The 18,596-nt window shown below is 42.5% G+C and overlaps 1 protein-coding gene across 1 annotated transcript in view; it reads left to right on the top strand.

The window, feature by feature from the left end:
• Window positions 1–13,564, top strand: part of LOC122559788 — a 49,972-nt gene extending 36,408 nt beyond the window's left edge. Inside the window, exons 5-6 of the mRNA XM_043709864.1 lie at window positions 10,931–10,995; window positions 11,996–13,564. Of these exons, the coding sequence (XP_043565799.1) occupies window positions 10,931–10,995; window positions 11,996–12,108 (178 nt within the window). The 3' untranslated portion in view covers window positions 12,109–13,564. The remainder of the gene's footprint in view (window positions 1–10,930; window positions 10,996–11,995) is intronic.
• Window positions 13,565–18,596: the final 5,032 nt, after the last annotated feature.

The raw sequence follows: 18,596 nt of genomic DNA, 5'->3' as shown, positions 1-18,596 counted from the left end.
CCGTGTTTGGATGGCAGTGATTATCAGGCTGGTGGTGGGGTGTAGGCGGCGGTGAGGGTCAGACTGGGGGTGGTCTGTGGACGGTGGTGGTGGTCAGGCTGGGAGCGGTGTATGGAAGTTTCCCTTGGGGCCTTGGAGAGAAGTGAGGGGGGAGGTGTGGGTGCAAGTGTTGCACCTCCTGCGGTTGCAAGGGAAGGTGCCGGGAGTGGTGGTTGGGTCGGTGGGGTGTGTGGATCTGACAAGGGAGTCGCGGAGGGAGTGGTCTCTACGGAAAGCTGATAGGGGAGGGGAGGGAAATATATCCTTGGTGCTGGGGTCTGTTTGGAGGTGGCGGAAGTGACGGCGGATGATGCGCTGTACATGGAGATTGGTGGGTTGGTAGGTGAGGACCAGTGGGGTTCTGTCCTGGTGGCGGTTGGAGGGGCGGGGCTCAAGGGCGGAGGAGCGGGAAGTGGAGGAGATGCGGTGGAGGGCACCGTCGACCACGTCGGGGGGTAAATTGCGGTCCTTGAAGAAGGAGGCCATCTGTGTTGTACGTATTTTGAACTGGTCCTCCTGGGAGCAGATGCGGCGGAGACGAAGGAATTGGGAGAATGGGATGGCGTTTTTACAGGGGGCAGGATGGGAGGAGGTGTAGTCTAGGTAGCTGTGGGAGTCGGTTGGTTTGTAGTAGATGTCCGTGTTGATTCGGTCGCCTGAGATAGAAACAGAAAGGTCTAGGAAGGGGAGGGAGGAGTCCGGGACTGTCCAGGTGAATTTGAGGTCGGGGTGGAAGGTGTTAGTGTAGTGGATGGACTGTTCAACCTCCTCGTGGGAGCACGAGGTAGCGCCGATACAGTCATCAATGTAGCGAAGAAAAAGATGGGGGGTGGGGCCAGTGTAGTTGCGGAAGATGGATTGTTCCACATACCCTACGAAGAGGCAGGCATAGCTGGGGCCCATGCGGGTGCCCATGGCTACTCCTTTCGTTTGGAGAAAGTGGTAGGATTGGAAAGAAAAGTTGTTCAGGGTGGGGCCCAGTTCGGTCAGTCGAAGGAGGGTGTCGGTGGAAGGGTACTGGGTGGTACGGCGGTCGGTGGAAGGGTACTGGGTGGTACGGCAGTCTAGAGGGCATAATCGAAAAGCAAGGGGTGACCAATTAAGACAAATGAGGATGAATTTCTTGTCTCAGAGGGTAGCACAAGGCTGGATAGCTAAGTATATTCAAGGTTGAGATTGACAGATGTTTAATCAGTAAGAGAATCAAGAGTTATGGGGAAAAGGCAGGAAAGTGGAATTGAAGATTATCAGATCAGCCATGATATTGTTAAATGGCAGAGCAGCCTGACGACTGAATAGCCTACTTTTGCTCTTGTGTCTTATGGTTTTACAGATAAATTGGCAGAACTGTTTCTGCTGTTTTGGGAGCCCAGGATTAAGAGCATTGTGTAAAAGTTAGAGCTTGACCTGTTCGGATTCATAGAATCCCTACAGTCTGAAAGTAGCCTGCACATCCCCAGACATGATGGGCAATTTAGCATTTCCAATCCACCTAATCAGCACATTTTTGGATTGTGGGAGGAAACCGGACCACCTAGAGAAAATCCACACAGACACGGAGAGAATGTGTGGGCGGCACAGTGATTAGCACTGCTGCCTCACAGCGCCAGAGATCCGGGTTCAGTTCCCGACTCAGGCGACTGACTGTGTGGAGTTTGCACATTCTGCCCGTGTCTGCGTGGGTTTCCTCCGGGCGCTCCGGTTTCCTCCCACAGTCCAAAAAGATGTGCAGGTCAGGTGAATTGGCCATGCTAAATTGCCCGTAGTGTTAGGTAAGGGGTAAATGTAGGGGTATGGGTGGGTTGCGCTTCGGCGGGGCGGTGTGGACTTGTTGGACCGAAGGGCCTGTTTCTACACTGTAAGTAATCTAATCTAATGTGCAAACTCCACAGTCACTCAACGGTGGAATTGAACCAAGGTCCCTGGTGCTGTGAGGCAGCAGTGCTAACCACTGTGACAAAGTGCCATGAGGTTAGGAATGACAAAAATATGTTAGAAGTTTGGACTGCTCTTCTGAAAATGATTTAATTAATTGTTAATTTTTTTAAAATTAAGCTTTTACTAATGGTATCGAAAGGTGATTGAACAAAGGTAGAGATATTCAGGTCAACCGTAAATTAATTGAATAATGTTACAGTTTCTAAGGGTTATCTTGAGTAATGTTATGGAGCACAACGGTCTGCAACTTTTTGGCAAATAATGTCACTACCATGGTGAATTAATGTTGCAGATTCTGATGAATGCTTTAAGTGTCCCATCTAACCTTTGTTCCCATTTTACAGTGAGGTAAGTAATAGCTGAAATTACTGCTGTAATAATTAGCTGGGACATAAGACATATATCAGGTCCTGCAATACTCAGTCATCGTTATCGTGGTACAAATTCCCAAAAAAATGTGTTGCATTAAATTGCTCAATTTAGGAATGTTGCTTGCTTTACTTTGCAGAGATAAGTAATATCTTGAGGATTTTCTCTTAGCGAACTGAAAGGATTAAATTGCATCTATGACAGAGCAAATTTCGGAAAGAACAGGCTGCTTTCTGATTTTATACAATACAGGCATCCACCACACTTTGTGTGAAAGATATTCCCCGCTCTTCTCCCCTGAACTTTCCCCCTCTCACCTTGAACCTGTGCCCTCTTGTAGTTGGACTTTTACAACATAAGAACTAGGAGCAGGAGTAGCCGCACGGCCCTTCAAGCCTGCTCCGCCATTCAATAAGATCATGGCTAACCTTTTTGTGGACTTAGCTCCACTTATTTGCGTTTTCATCATATCCCTTAATTCCTTCATTTTTCAAAAATGTATCTACTTTAGCTTTAAAAGCAATTACTGAAGTAGCATCAACTACTTCCCTAGGCAAAGAATTCCACAGATTAACAACCATCTGGGTGAAGAAGTTCCTTCTCAGTTCAGTTCTAAACTGCTTCCTCTAATCTTGAGGCCATGCCCTCTTGTCCTAGTCTCACCTACCAATTCAAACATCCTATCTACTTCTATTTTATTGATTATCCTGATAATTTTATATGTTTCTATAAGATCTCCCTCATTCTTCTGAACTCCAATGAATACGGTAGCTCAGTGGTTAGCACTGCTGCCTCACAGCACCAGGGGCTTGGGTTCGATTCTAGCCTCGGGCGACTTGTCTGTGTGGAGTTTGCACATTCGCCCCATGTCTGTGTGGGTTTCCTCCGGTTGCTCCAGTTTCCTACCACAGACCAAAGATGTGCAGGTCAGGTGAATTGGCCATGCTAAATTGCCCATAGTACTAGCTGCATTAGTCAGAGTTGAAATGGGTCTGGGTGGGTTACTTTTCAGAGGGTTGGTGTGGACTTGTTGGGCTGAAGGGCCTGTTTTCACGCTGTAGGGAATCTAATCTATAAAATCCCAATCTACTCAGCCTCCCTCCTCATAAGACAACCCCCTCAACTCTGGAATCAACCTAGTGAACCTCCTCCAGTGCCAGTACATCCTTTCTTAAGTAAGGAGACCTAATTTGCATAAAGTACACCAGGTGTGGCTTCACCAGCACCTTGTACAGCTGTAACATTATCTCTCTGCTTTTAAACTCAACCCCTTTAGCAATGAAGGACAAAATTCCATTTGCCTTCCTAATATACCCAAGGTTACTACAGGAAGCGAGGGGAGATTGCTGCGTCTTGGGCAATGATCTTTGCATCCTCACTGTCCACTGGAGTAGTGCCAGATGATTGAAGGGTGGCAAATGTTGTTCCTTGTTCAAGAAAGAGAATTGGGATAATCCTGTGAATTACAGGCCAGTCAGTCTAACGTCTGTGGTGTGTAAATTATTGGAGAGAATTCTGAGAGACAGGATTTATGATTACTTGGGACAGCATAGTTTGGTTAGAGATTGCATGGTTTTGTGAGGGGCAGGTCATGCCTCACAAGCCTTAATGAATTCTTTGAGGATGTGATAAAACACTTTGATGAAGGTTGAGCAGTGGATATGATGTACATGAATTTTAGCAAGGCATTTGATAAGGTTCACCATGATAGGCTCATTCAAAAAGTAGGGAGACACGGGATACAGGGAAATTTAGCTGGTCCATTGAAGTCAGAGGGTGGTAGTAGATAGAAAGTATTCAGCGTGGAGCTTGTTTTCCAGTGGTGTTCCGTAGGGAGCTGTTCTGTGACCTGTGCTCTGTGATTTTCATAAATGATTTGAATGAGGAAGTGGAAGGGTAGGTTCATAAGTTTGCTGATGACACAAAGGTTTGTGGAGTTGTGGATAGTGTGGAAGGCTGTTGTAGGTTGCAACAGGACATTGACAGTATGCAGAATTGGGCTGATAGAGTTCAACTTGGAAAAGTGTGCAGTGATTCATTTTGGAAGGTCGAATTTGAATGCAGATTACAGGGTTAAAGGCAGGATTCTTGGCAGTGTGGAGGAACAGAGGGATCTTGGGGTCCATGTCCATAGATCCCTCAAAGTTGCCACCCAAGTTGTTGGGGTTAAGATGGCGTACAGTGTGTTGGCTTTAATTAGCAGGGGGATTGAGTTTAAGAGCCGCAAGGTTATGCTTCAGCTCTATAGAGCCCTGGTTAGACCACACTTAGAATATTGTGTTCAGTTCTTGTTGCCTCATTATAGGAAAGATGTGGAAACTTTAGACAGGTTGCAGAGTAGATTTACTAGGATGCTGGGCTGGAGGGCATGTCTTAGGTCGAGGGAGCCAAGGCATTTCTCATTGGAGCAAAGAAGGGTGAGAGGCAACTTGATAGAAATGTACAAGATGATGAAAGGGGTGGACAGAGTGAATAGTCAGAGATTTTTTTCCCAGGGCAGAAATGGCTATTCCAAGTGGGCATAATGTTAAGATGATTGGAGGAAACTTTCGGGGAGATGTCTGAGGTCAGTTCTTTACACAGAGAGTGGTGGGTGCGTGGAATGCACTGCCAGGCATGGGAGGAGAATCAGATGCATTAAGGACATTTAAGCAACTCAGTTAGGCACATGGATTACAGTAAAATGAAGGGTATGTAGGTTGGTTTGATCTCAGAGTAGGATAAAAGGTTGTCACAAAATCAAGGGCTTGTATTGTGTTGTGTTCTATGTAGGTTGCCCCTCAGCCCCCATCTTTCCAATGAAAACAAACTGAATTTATCCAACCTCTCCTCAGAAAAAAACAACTCTCCAGATGTTTTTTTTCTGCAACATCCTGGCAACCCTTCTCTGCACCCTGTCCAAAGCGCCCATGTCCTTTTGGTAGTGTGGGCAACCAGAACTGCAATCAACATTCCAAATATGGCTGAACTATAGTATTGAACAGCCGTAACATAACTTGCCAACTTTTATATTTCGATGCTCCAGCCAATGAAAGCAAGTGTGCTGTATGCCTTCTGGACCACCTTATCCAACTATGTTGCCACTTCTAGGGATCTATGGACATGTATGCCCAGATCCCTCTGTATGTCAATGGTCCAAAGAGTTCTGCCATATATTGTGTAATTTACATCTGAATTTGATCTTCCAAAATGCATCACCTTGCATTTGTCTGGATTAAACTCCATCTGCCATTTCTCCAACCAAATCTGCAATCTATCTACGTCCCGCTTTATTTTTTGACAATCCTCCTCACTGTCTGCACCTCTGCCAATTTTGGTGTCATTGCACTCTTACTAATCAGGCCACCTACATTTTCCTCCAGATAATTTATATACATTACAAACAAAGATCTGATCCCTGCAGAACACCAATAATTACTGATCTCTATTCTGAAAAGCACCCTTCCACCACTGCTCTCTGCCTTCTATAACCAAACCAGTTTTGTATCCATCTAGCCAGCTTACCCTGGATACTAGACTTTACCTTCTGTACCAGCCTGTCATGAGTTACCTTAACAAAAACCTTACTAAAGTTCATGTAGATAACATCCATTGCCATTAGTGAGACATGGCCTTCCCTGCACAATTCATACTGCCCATCAGGAACAAGTCCATTTACATCCAAATGTGAATAAATCCTGTCTCTGAGTATCTTATCCAACAGCTTCCTCACCAGTGAGATAAGACTCACTGGCCTGTAATTTTCTGGACTTTCTCTGTTTCCCTTCTTCAACAAGGAAACAACATAGACCATTCCCCAGTCCTCTCGAACCTCACTTCAGTTATTTCCTTCTTGCCTCCCACAGTATCCTTGGATAGATTGCATCTGGCCCTAGGGACTTGTCCACTTTAATGGATTTCAAGACCCAATACTACCTACATTATGTTAACCTGCACCTTTCCCTAACCTCAACATCCAAAGAACCAAGATAATTTCAGCACAGGAACAGGCCCTTTAGCCCTCCAAGCCTGCACCGATCCAGATCTTCTATCTAAACCTGTCGCATATTTTCTAAGGGTCTATGTCCCTCTGCTCCCTGCCATTCATGTATCTGTCTAGATACATCTTATATGACGCTATCATGCCCACCTCTATCACCTCTGCTGGCAATGCGTTTCAGGCACCCATCACCCTCTGCGTAAAGAACTTTCCTTGCATATCTCCCTTAAACTTTTCCCCTCTCACCTTGAACTCGTGACCCCTAGTAAATGAGTGCCCCACTCTGGGAAAAAGCTTCTTGCTAGCCACCATGTTTATACCTCTCATGCTTTTGTAGACCTCAATCAGGTCCCCCCTTAAAAATAATCCTAATCTACCCAACCTCTCTTCATAGCTCACACCCTCCATACCAGGCAACATTCTGGTGAACCTCCTCTGCACTCTCTTCAAAGCATTCACATCCTTTTGGTAATGTGGCGACCAGAACTGTATGCAGTATTCCAAATGTGGCCGAACCAAAGTCCTATAACAACTGTAACATGACCTGCCAACTCTTGTACTCAATACCCCATCCGATGAAGGAAAGCATGCCAAATGCCTCTTGACCAATCTGTCGACCTGTGTTGCCACCTTCAGGACCTGAACACCCAGATCTCTCTGTACATCAATTTTCCCCAGGGCTTTTCCATTTACCATATAGTTCGCTCTTGAATTGGATCTTCTGAAATGCATCACCTTGCATTTGCCCAGATTGAACTCCATCTGCCATTTCACCACCCAACTCTCCAATCTATGTATATTCTGCTATATTCTCTGACAGTCCCCTTCACTATCTGCTACTCCATCAGTCTTAGTGTCATCTGCAAATTTGCTAATCAGGTCACTTATACCTTCTTCCAGATCATTTATGTATATCATAGACAACAGTGGTCCCAGCACGGATCCCTGTGGAACACCACTGGTCACAGTTCTCCATTTTGAGAAACTCCCTTCCACTACTACACTCTGCATCCAGTTGCTTAGCCAGTTCTTTATCCATCTAGCTAGTACACCCTGGACCCCATGCGACTTTACTTTCTCCATCAGCCTACGATGGGGAACTTTATCAAACGCCTTACTGAAGTCCATGTATATGACATCTACAGCCCCTTCCTCAATCAACTTTGTCACTTCCTCAAAGAATTCTATGAAGTTGGTAAGACATGACCTTCCCTGTAAAAAAAAACAAGTTCCCTATCACTGTTAAGCCCATTTTCTTCCAAATAGGAATAGGTCTTATCCCCCAGTATCTTCTCCAGCAGCTCCCTACCACTGATATCAGGCTCACTGGTCTATAATTACCTGGATTATTAGGGCTACACTTCTTAAACAAGGGGACAACATTAGCAATTCTCCAGTCCTCTGACACCTCACCCATGTTCAAGGATGCTGCAAAGGTATCTGTTAATGCTCTAGCTATTTTCTCTCTCACTTCCCTCAGTAATCTGGGCTAGATCCCATCCAGACCTGGGGACTTGACCACCTTAATGCCTTTTAGAATACACAACATTTCCTCTCTCCTTATGCTGACTTGACCTAGAGTAATCAAACATCTATCCCTAAACTCAACATCCGTCACATCCCTCTTCTTGGTGACTACTGATGCAAAGTAACCGATAAGAATCTCACCCATTTTCTCTGACTCCACGCATAACTTTCCTCCTTTGTCCTTGAGTGGGCCAACCCTTTCTCTAGTTACCCTCTTGTTCCTTACATATGAATAAAAGGCTTTGGGATTTTCATTAACCCTGTTTGCTAAAGATATTTCAAGACCCCTTTTAGCCCTCTTAATTCCTCATTTCAGATTTTGCCTACATTCCTGATATTCTTCCAAAGCTTCATCTGTCTTCAGTCACCCTAGACCTTATGTATGCTTCCTTTTTCCTCTTAACTAGTCTCATAATTTCATCTGTCATCCATGGTTCTCTAATCTTGCCATTTCTATCCCTCATTTTCACTGAGACATGTCTGTCCTGCACTCTAATCAACCTCTCTTTAAAAGCCTCCCACATATCAAATGTGGATTTCCCTTCAAACAGCTTCAAATATTCCAGAGCTCATGCCAAATTTTGGTATAGTTGGCCTCCCCCAATTTGGCACTCGCAATTTTATCCAGGAGTATTCTAAAAATTTACAGAATTGTGATCACTATTCCCAAAGTAATCCCCTATTGAAACTTCAACCGGGCTCACGCCCCAACACCAGCTCCAGTATGGCCCCTTCCAGAGTTGGACTATTTACATCCTGCTCTAGAAATCCCTCCTGGATGCTCCTTACAAATTCTGCTCTATCTAGACCTCTAACAGTATTTGAATTCCAGTCAAGGTTAGGAAAATTAAAATCTCTTATCACCACCCTGTTGGTTCTACATCTTTCCGTAATCTGTTTACATATTTGTACCTCTATCTCACGCTTGCTGCTGGGAGGCCGATAGTCCAGCCCCAATATTGTTACCACACCCTTCCTATTTCTGAGCTCTGCCCATATTGACTCACTGTTCAAAACCTCCATAATGCTGTTCTTCAGCACAGCTGTGATACCCTCTCTCACCAGAAATGCAACTCCTCCACCCCTTTTACTTCTGTCTCTATCCTGCCTGAAGCATCAATATCCTGGGATATTTAGTTGCCAATCACACCCTTCCCTCAACCAAGTCTCAGTAATAGCAATAACATCATACTCCCAGGTACTAATCTAAGCCCTAAGTTCATCTGCCATACCTACTACACTTCTTGCATTAAAACAAATACACCTCAGATCATCAGTCCCTTTGTGTTCATCATTTGCTCCCTGCCTACTCTTACTCACGCTGACTTCATGATCTAGTTCCTTACAGACTTGAGTTACTACCTCCTTACTGTCCACTAACCTCATCATTTGGTTCCCACCCCTCTGCGACATTAGTTTAAACTCTCCCCAACCGCATTAGCAAAAGCACCCTCAAGGACATTGGTTCCAGTCCGGTACAGGTGTCAATCATCCAATTTGTAATAGTCCCACCTCCCCCAGAACCAGTCCCAATGTCACAAAAATCTGAAGCCCTTCCTCCTGCACCATCTCTCAAGCCACGCATTCATCCTGCCTATTCTTTCATTTATAGCACATGGCACTGGTAGCAATCCTGAGATTACTACCTTGATGTCATACTTTCTAATTTAGCTCCTAACTTCCTGAATTCTGCTTGTTGGACCTCATCCCATTTTTTACCCATATCGTTAATGCCTTTATGCACTATGACAACTGGTTGATCATCCTCTCCCTTCAGAATGTTCTGCAGCCGATCTGAGTCATTCCCACTTGTGCACCTGGGAGGCAACATACCATTCGGAAGTTTCGTTTTCGACCACAGAACCACTATCTACTCCCCTTACAATTGAATCCTTGATGACTATAGCCCTTCCAATCTTTTTCACGCTATTCTGTACAGTAGAGCCAGCTATGGTGCCATGAACCTGGCTACTGCTGCCTTCCCCTGATGAGCCATCTCTCCCAACAGTATCCAAAATGGTATATCTGTTTTGGAGAGAGATGACCACAGGGGACACTGGCAATGCCTTCCTGCTCTTTCTCTGTCTTTTGGTATCCCATTCCCTTTCTCCCTCAGCAATCCTAATCTGCACCATGACCAACTCACTAAACGTACTATCCACGACCTCCTCAGCATTGTGAATTCTCCGAAGTGAGTCCATCTGCAGCTTCAGAGCCATCATGCAAGGGCTGCAGCTGCACATGAAGGAGTCAGGGACATCAGCCGCATCCATGAGCTCCCACATTGAGCAAGAGAAGCATAACACGGGTCTGAGATCTCCTGTCATTTTCAGTCTTAAACTTAACCTAGTCCAACTGTAATATAAAATAACAGATAAGTGAAAAAGGAAAAAAAAAGGATAAAAAAGAAATAGAAAAACTTTACCTTATCAACACACCACAGTGTCTTTTTTTTAGTTAGAGAACAAGGGCGGATGGGAGATACCACACGTGCAGTGTCTTGGATGCAGCTGCTGCCCAAATATATCAGTTCACTCACCTTCCCAGAGTGCAATTCGACTGCTCCACTCAACTCCTTGCTTTCACTGCTCCCGCTGCTGCTGAAAGTGAGTTAGCTCCTTTTAGAGGGTAATTTACCTTTCCGGTAAGTTTCCCTCTTGTCCCTCTCTTTGGTGAATACCAATATAAAGTACTCACTAAGGATCTCATTCATTTCCTCTGGTTCCAAATATAGCCTTCATCCTTTATCCTTTGGTGGGCCTACTCATTCCCTAGCTATCCACTTGCTCCTAAAATATGCACAAAATGCCTTATAATTCTCCTTATCCCTGCTGGATAAATGAAACATTTCATAGCCCCTATTCGCTCTCTGAGCTCCTTCCTACTTTCTCTATATTCGTCAAAGTTATTTATGGTTATTCTTCAAGGTTGTTGATGTAATATCATTGAAAAGCAGCAGATGTGAATATTAGACAAATTCAGTGTCAACAAATAGCTGTTTGAATATTTTTGTATATGTTGTCAAATAGTATCAATGAATCAATGTATTTAACCTCTGTTGTAAAACGTCTGTTGCAGTTCCCAATTATATGTAAATAACATAGAACTAAGCCATGCTCGTCAGAAAATGGAGGCTAAATCAGGTAAGAACATAATGTGTTCACTCAAAACATATAGCTAGTGTCTTCCACAAAGCTTGGGTATCTGCAAAATATTGGATTTCTAGCAAAACAGTTCATATGATGGGAGAGTGCAGTGCAAGCTATTAAGAGGTTTGATTAGATTCCCTACAGAGTGGAAACAGGCTCTTCGGCCCAACCAGTTCACACCGACCCTCCGAAGACTAACCCACCCAGACCCATTTCCCTCTGAATGATGCACCGAGCACTATGGGCAATTTAGCATGGCCAATTCACCTGACCTGCATGAGGAAACTGCAGCACCCAGAGGAAACCCATACAAAACACGATGAGAATGTGCAAACTCCACACAGTCACCCGAGGCTGGAATCGGAACCTGGGATCCTGGTGCTGTGAGGCAGCAGTGCTAACCACTGTGCCACTGTGCTACCCACGGAGATCAGGGTATTTGGTTAATTTGTGCTTTATTGTGCGGGTGTACTGACCTCCAATTAGATTAATTTAATCCATGTTCTTGCTTGCATACCTCGGTATTGAAATGCCAAATTGTATCATTTATCTTTAAACTGGATAAAATTCTTATTTAATCAGTAGACAATCAGATGATATACATAAATATGTATTGGCATTTTTTTTGTCACATCTGGTTATGTTTCTTGAAGCTGGCAATTTTCTGGGGAGTGAAAGGTGATCTTTCCGTTCCCTTGACCCAGGGAATCATCTGGTACAATTCCTCTAAATCTTTCACTATTAACTATAATGATAATGTGTATCTGTTATTCAGTGATATTTAACTATCAATTGTGATATCTATAAATATTAATTTTTCTCCCTTTCCTCACCCTCTGTATTGATTAGAAACTTTAGGAAAACCAATTGAAGTAGCTAAAGATGACAGATGAATTTGAAAATTATGTTCTCGTTGATAGACTGTATATTAGTATTACTGATCTACATTTGTTGGAAATAAAATAATATTATTTTTTGCATTTTTGATTTCTAGCTAACATCTACAAAAATGCTTTGAATGTACAGCAGAAGAAACATCAATCAGCGAACAAGGTCATAGAAGAGAAATCCTCAAATGAATTATATCAGAATATAAAAACTCAATAACATATGCAGATGTAATTCAGTGATGTGTGTTATGTATTTTCTAATCTGATTATATTGTAGTTGGATGGCACAGACACCAGTGCTACCTCACCCAGCCAGACCTCCGGCCACTAGCCCAAGCACCACTCCTGACCCAAGGATGCAAACTTTACCCAACCCAGGAACAGTGGCTTCAACCTTGGAGCACTGGGCTCCTGAGAGCTACAGATAATATTCAGGTTTGAGATAATAAGTGGCAAGTGTCATCCATGGCATACAAGTACCAGTCTGTGACCAGCTCTAACACGAATGAATCTGCACCCTAGGATCTTTCAGCATCCTAGAGCTTGCAAACAACTAGAACCTGACTGTACCAGCCATACAAATACTATAACTACAAGAACAAGTCAGAGACTGAAGAGTTCTGTGGTAAACAACCTAACTACAGACTTCCCATGAAATACTGTCTATTTGATTGGATGAATGCAGCTCTCACATGAAAGAAACCCAATATCCAGGACAGAACAGCCTATCTGATGGTCATCCTATCTGCCAACTAGAACATTCAATCCCTTCAGAACCAGTGTACCATGTCGACAGTATGTTCCATGTATAAGGTGCATCATGGGAACTCGTCAAGACTTGTTTGACAGCTCCTGTCATACCTACAACTTCTAGAAAACCAAAAGGCAGCAAGTACCTGGGAATACCAACACCACTAATTGCCGTCACAGTCAAAATTTTACAACTGTGGGAGTGATTTCACCACATGGACTGAAGCAGTTCAAGAAGTTGGCTCACAGCCACCTTCTCAAGGATGGGAAATTCTGCCCTTTCAGCAACGGTCAAAGTCCTAGCATTTTGTTTTGTGTGTCATTCAGGAAAAACAAGCATAGGTTCACTAGAAGAGTGAAAACAGATTGCTGCTGATGGTGAGCATGGTTTTGGCATTTAAGCAATAGGAAAATTAGTTTATAAACATGCACAAAATGTAAATAAAATGATCTTCACGTTTTGGTAAAAATATCAAAGTCATGTTGACAAAATGTTTAAGTTTTTGAGGCTTGATCTTTTTAATTGTTAAAAGGTAAAATTGACAAATTACATGTCTATATTGGAATTTCAGATAGTTAATGGAAGATATTTCTTACTTGCATTGTGTTTTCTTTTTAATAAAACTTTTAAAGTGAATGAGTACTCTTCTGAAGATGGGCATCATTCAAGTACTGTAACAATTCTTCAAATTATTACTGGGCCTTGAGCACAACTGTATGCTGCATGTGCACCTCATTCTGGGTTGTTCTGAAAGTATGAAAAGTAGCCATTCTATCGGTTATGTATTTCCCTTTGTTATTTCCTGGATTTTCTGTGACATAGAATTTGGATATTTATTTGGATTGTCATAGTCACATTCTATTTACCTTTCTTTTACCAGCTGATGCTAGCTTTTTGAGATTCATGAATGAGGACTCCCAAGTCCCTTGTTCCACAGCTTTCTGCAGTCTTTCTCCAAATAAATAATATTCAGCTCCTGAGTTCTCCCTCACATTTCCCACATCCACCAAGTGTTTTTCCCACTCACAACCTATCTATATCCTTCTGCAGACACTGTTGTCCTTATCACTTCTCTTCCCATCTATTTTTGTGTCATTCACAAACTAGGCTGCAGTATGTTCACTTTCTTCATCCAAGTCATTAATATAATTGCAGCCACACACTGATCCCTATGGCATACCACTAGTTACAGGTTGCCACCCTTATCCCAACTGTTTTCTAATTGTTAGGCAATCCTCTATCCATCCTTCAGCACCATGGACTCTTTTCATAGAATAGAATTTCATAGAATCCCCAGTATGGAAGCGGGCCATTTGGCTTATCAAGTTCATACCAACACTGTGAAGAGCATCCCACCCAGACTCAACCCCTACCCTATCTTTGAAACCCTGCATTTCCCATGGCTAATCCAATAAATCTGTATATCTTTGAACTGTGGGAGGAAACCTGAGCACCTGGAGGAAACCCAAGCTGACACAGGGAGAATGTGCAATCTGAGGAATCAAATTTATGTCCTGGAGCTGTGAAACAGCAGTGTTAACCTCTCAGCCACCCTGCCTTCCCGTGATACAATAATATCTTATTAAATAGTGTAATGTTTCATAACTTATCAAACGCCTTCTGAAAATCCAAATACATTACATTCACTGCTTCCCCTTTATCTATCCTACTGTTACTTCCCAAAGAAAGAGGAAAAGATTAGTTGCATGCAACATTTTATGTGGAAAGCCAGAAAGCTGAATTCTTATGTAATACACTGACATAATTACATTTACAATGAAACAATATTGTTTCAATGACTACAACAACAAAAAACTACTTGTCCATTGCAGTAAATAGAATTTGAAGGATGCTCCCATGTGGAAAAAAATTCACCAGTAATGTTCTTAAATCCACTGTCTTTAGTGACCACTCCATCCCCTCAAAACAAGCCAGTTCTCCAAAAATCGAAACAAGCCAGTTCTCCAAAATCTCCTTCAGTAAAGTCCAACCTGTAAACAAAATCCAGTCTGGCCTTGTGCATTACTCCATGGAAAAATCTGAAGTCTTGGATAAGGGTAGGTAAATACTTAACAAAACTGATGAGACTTCCATTCTAAAGAAAGGCTGGTAGGTATAGGGAATGCTGGATGACTAAAGAAATTGAAGGTTTGGTTAAGAAAAAGAAGGAAGCATATGTAAAGTATAGACAGGATAGATAGAGTGAATCCTTAGAGTATAAAAGAAGTAGGAGTATACTTAAGAGGGAAATTAGGAGGGCAAAAAGGGGACATAAGATAGCTTTGGAAAATAGAATTAAGGAGAATCCAAAGAGTTTTTACAAATACATTAAGGACAAAAGGGTAACTAGGGAGAGAGTTGGGAGGTCATGTTGCAGCTGTACAGGACATTGGTTAGGCCACTGTTGGAATATTGCGTGCAATTCTGGTCTCCTTCCTATCAGAAAGATGTTGTGAAATTTGAAAGGGTTCAGGATAGATTTACAAGGATGTTGCCAGGGTTGGAGGATTTGAGCAATAGGGAGAGGCTGAACAGGCTGGGGCTGTTTTCCCTTGAGCATTGGAGGCTGAGGTTTACAAAATTATGAGGGGTATGGATAGGGTAAATAGGCAAAGTCTTTTCCCTGAGGTCGGGGAGTCCAGAACTAGAGGGCATAGGTTTAGGGTAATAGGGCAAAGATATAAGAGAGACCTACGGGGCAACTTTTTCACACAGAGGGTGGTACATGTATGGAATGAACTGCCAGAGGAAGTGGTGAAGGCTGGTACAACTGCAACATTTAAGAGGTACTTGGATGGGTATATGAATAGGAAGAGTTTGGAGGGATATAGGCTGGGTGCTGGCAGGTGGGACCAGATTGGGTTGGGATATCTGGTCGGCATGGACGGGTTGGACCAAAGGGTCTGTTTCCATGCTGTACATCTCTATGACACTATGAAGAATACCAGAGCATCTGAGCGTGCAGTGCAGCAGCAGGCTAGGTGAATGCATCATTCTTTGCTGCTTCTCCTCCTGCTCTGCTGTTCAATGTAACAAGGCCAATTGGCTGTTTTGATGTTTGCTTGATCAGTGAACATTCACATCCCTTAAATGATTGAAAGACAAGGTAAAGCTCATATGGTTTGATGTCCATAGGAAATCCACTGACAAAAAGTGTACAGACCTCCTCTTCACTGTTGTTTGTTTCTTCACGTTTCATGCTCATGACTGGGGAGCTGGTTGAATCTTTTGGATCAGGATGCAGAGGGGTTGGCAATGGTCCGAAGGCGTGCTTTACCTGTGAATGGGGAAACTCTGGAGATGATGTTAGCTCCCGAAAAAGTCTTTGCATTTCCTCTCTCATTCCTTCATTACCAAGGTGGTTATCAGGATGAAGACAGTCACACATTTAACTACATTAATTGTGTCTGCCTATTTCAACATTCATTGAATCCTTTAAGTCTGTTACTCTGTTCATTATTTATGATATTGTCAAGTTTAATACAGTTGAAAAACTTCTAAATTGTACTGCCTAAACAATTCAGTCATTTATAAACAACAATCAATGGTCCTAAAATCAAACCTTCGGGTACCTCATTCAGGTTATTCAAAAATTATTTTCCTTTAACAAATTGATACTTGGCTAATGAGAAAGTTGTCAGTTGTCAGATTTCAAAAATCTAGAATTGCAAGAAAACAACGAAATGTGCTTTAGGAATTGAAAAGGCGTTTTCAGTTCAGATTGAAATCTCAGATATTCTTGGGAAACAAATGCTGAATATTTTAAAATAGGTTCTCCATATGAAACTTCTGAAATAAAACAGTCGGAAGTACAGTGGCAACTTTGGTGGAGATCAACATTCTTTGAATTTGCAATATAAAGAGGGGCAATGAAGTCTTAATAATTAACAGAACTGAAACAGCTCAGCCTCAAGCTCTAATATTCTCAGAAATCTTAATAAAACATTCAACTCAACATACACTCTTCTTTGTGAACACTGCAATAAAACACAACAGCAAAGATATTTTAATACAATATTCTCATCTGGCTAAAGCCAGATGACCACTGACCCAACTTTTTTTTTAAACAGACATTGTAGAATTTCAAACAAATCAGGGGCTCAAGGCAATCAATCAATTTGTTTTAAGGTTACAGGTTCGATGATTTTAAAAAGAACATAATATTGTACAATTTCAATGTAAAAACAAAATCTGCCCCATTACATAGCCCACAAAATATATTGAATTGAGATCCTGATTTAAACAAGGCAAAACAGGTACTTAAAAGTATTTTCTGAACCAATATTTTAACAAACCAAAATATTTAAATATCAAACACTTTCAGCGTGGCAAACTTTGCACTGAAACTTTCCTTTTTTCAACCCAAGTATTAGTACAATTTTAATTTCAGCATTTCTCGTTTTTATTTTTTTTATCCTCTCTCTGAAATTACACTTATTAAAAGAGAAAGCCCTCGCAGCAGACCACATGGAGCCACAACCCAAGCCACTCTCTTCCCCCAGAACAAAGACTTGCAGAGACTCAAATTTCACCATTAGGGGATTTTAACCCCTTTCTCACTTTACTCCTCATGGAGGCTCGAATCCCACTTAAACATAGAAAACTCAAATCCCACTTAAACACAGTGTAATGGACTAGGCCAGACCACTCAAAACATTCTTAAGCAGGCTGCCCAGGTCATAACTTTGCAATTTGTTTCGATAAATGTACAGTGATGGAGTAAGCTAGCTAGGTTAACTACTAGATTTTAAAACAGACAGAAATTTATTCACAAAATTACACAATGAAATACAAAGAACAGAATAAAGAACTCCCACAGACCTCAGTCTATTCAAACTAGACTTAATTATGCTGTTCCTAATCTATACAATAATCCTAATAAGCAAGCCCTCTTGAAGAGCAGTATAAACGGAACAGATGCTTACAGGTTGAAGTTAGAAGGGCTGAAGAAGAGAGCGAGAGCTTGTTTTTCACACAGCTCACTTTCGAACTATCAACCAGCTCTGGACTGAACTAAATTGCTCAGCTAGAGAGCTGACCACGCCCCTTCCATTGTACAGATCACTTCTAAAGCATGGCCACTTTGGTCTGAAGTCTCATCTGTTTACATATAAACAAAAAGGCCTCTCAATACCTTTAATTTCTGTACCAAAGCAGTCTAATTGGAGCCCGGCCCGGTTTATTACCCCTCTGAAAAAAAATCAAGGACAGTGTATCCTCGAGCCAAAGAATAGCTTTTCGAAAAAAAAGGACTAGCTTTGTGACAACAGACAACTCGAATCCCAATTAAACACATAAAACTCGGATCACACTTCAACACAGAGAACTCAAATCCCAGCACAGCATGGAGGACTCGAACCTCAACCAAACTGACCCCAGGGGACTCAAACCCGAGTACTGTGCAGAGGACTCGAACCTCAGTTACACCCCCTCCCCCCCAATGCAGCACAGAAGAACTCAAACCTTTGCCTGCCAGCGCGCTTGCGAAAGTGTGTCTCTCGACTGAACTAATTACTGTTCGAGAAATCTGTAGAATAGAGAGTGAACAAGCAATCGCTGACACCTTCTGATCATAACTATTCATTTGGATCCTGCCGACTACGCCAATATTGTCATCCCATTTCTCCCCTCAGTCGAACCAAAATGCTCAGAGACACAGTATAGTTTTATCTCTTTCATCTTTGTTCCGGTACCTGGAGGGAGACAGAGTGACCGCTCATGTGCACACAGGCATGGGTTCTCGATCTTCTCTGGAATAGCAGTTTCTTAATGAATTATGGAGTCATTTTACAGGGAGGAGCATCCAGATGAGGCAACATACATATTGATTTGGTGACCGTTACATTCAGCGAGTGTCAATAGTAAAGATTAAGCCATCTGCTGTTACACAATGTTCTTAACCTTAATTGGCTTCACATAATGAATAATTTTTACTTTGTCAAACTGACCTCACA

The sequence above is a fragment of the Chiloscyllium plagiosum genome, chromosome 1 (assembly GCF_004010195.1).
Source record: "Chiloscyllium plagiosum isolate BGI_BamShark_2017 chromosome 1, ASM401019v2, whole genome shotgun sequence".
NCBI classification, from domain to species: Eukaryota; Metazoa; Chordata; class Chondrichthyes; order Orectolobiformes; family Hemiscylliidae; genus Chiloscyllium; species Chiloscyllium plagiosum.
This window is presented reverse-complemented; position numbering and strand designations above follow the sequence as displayed.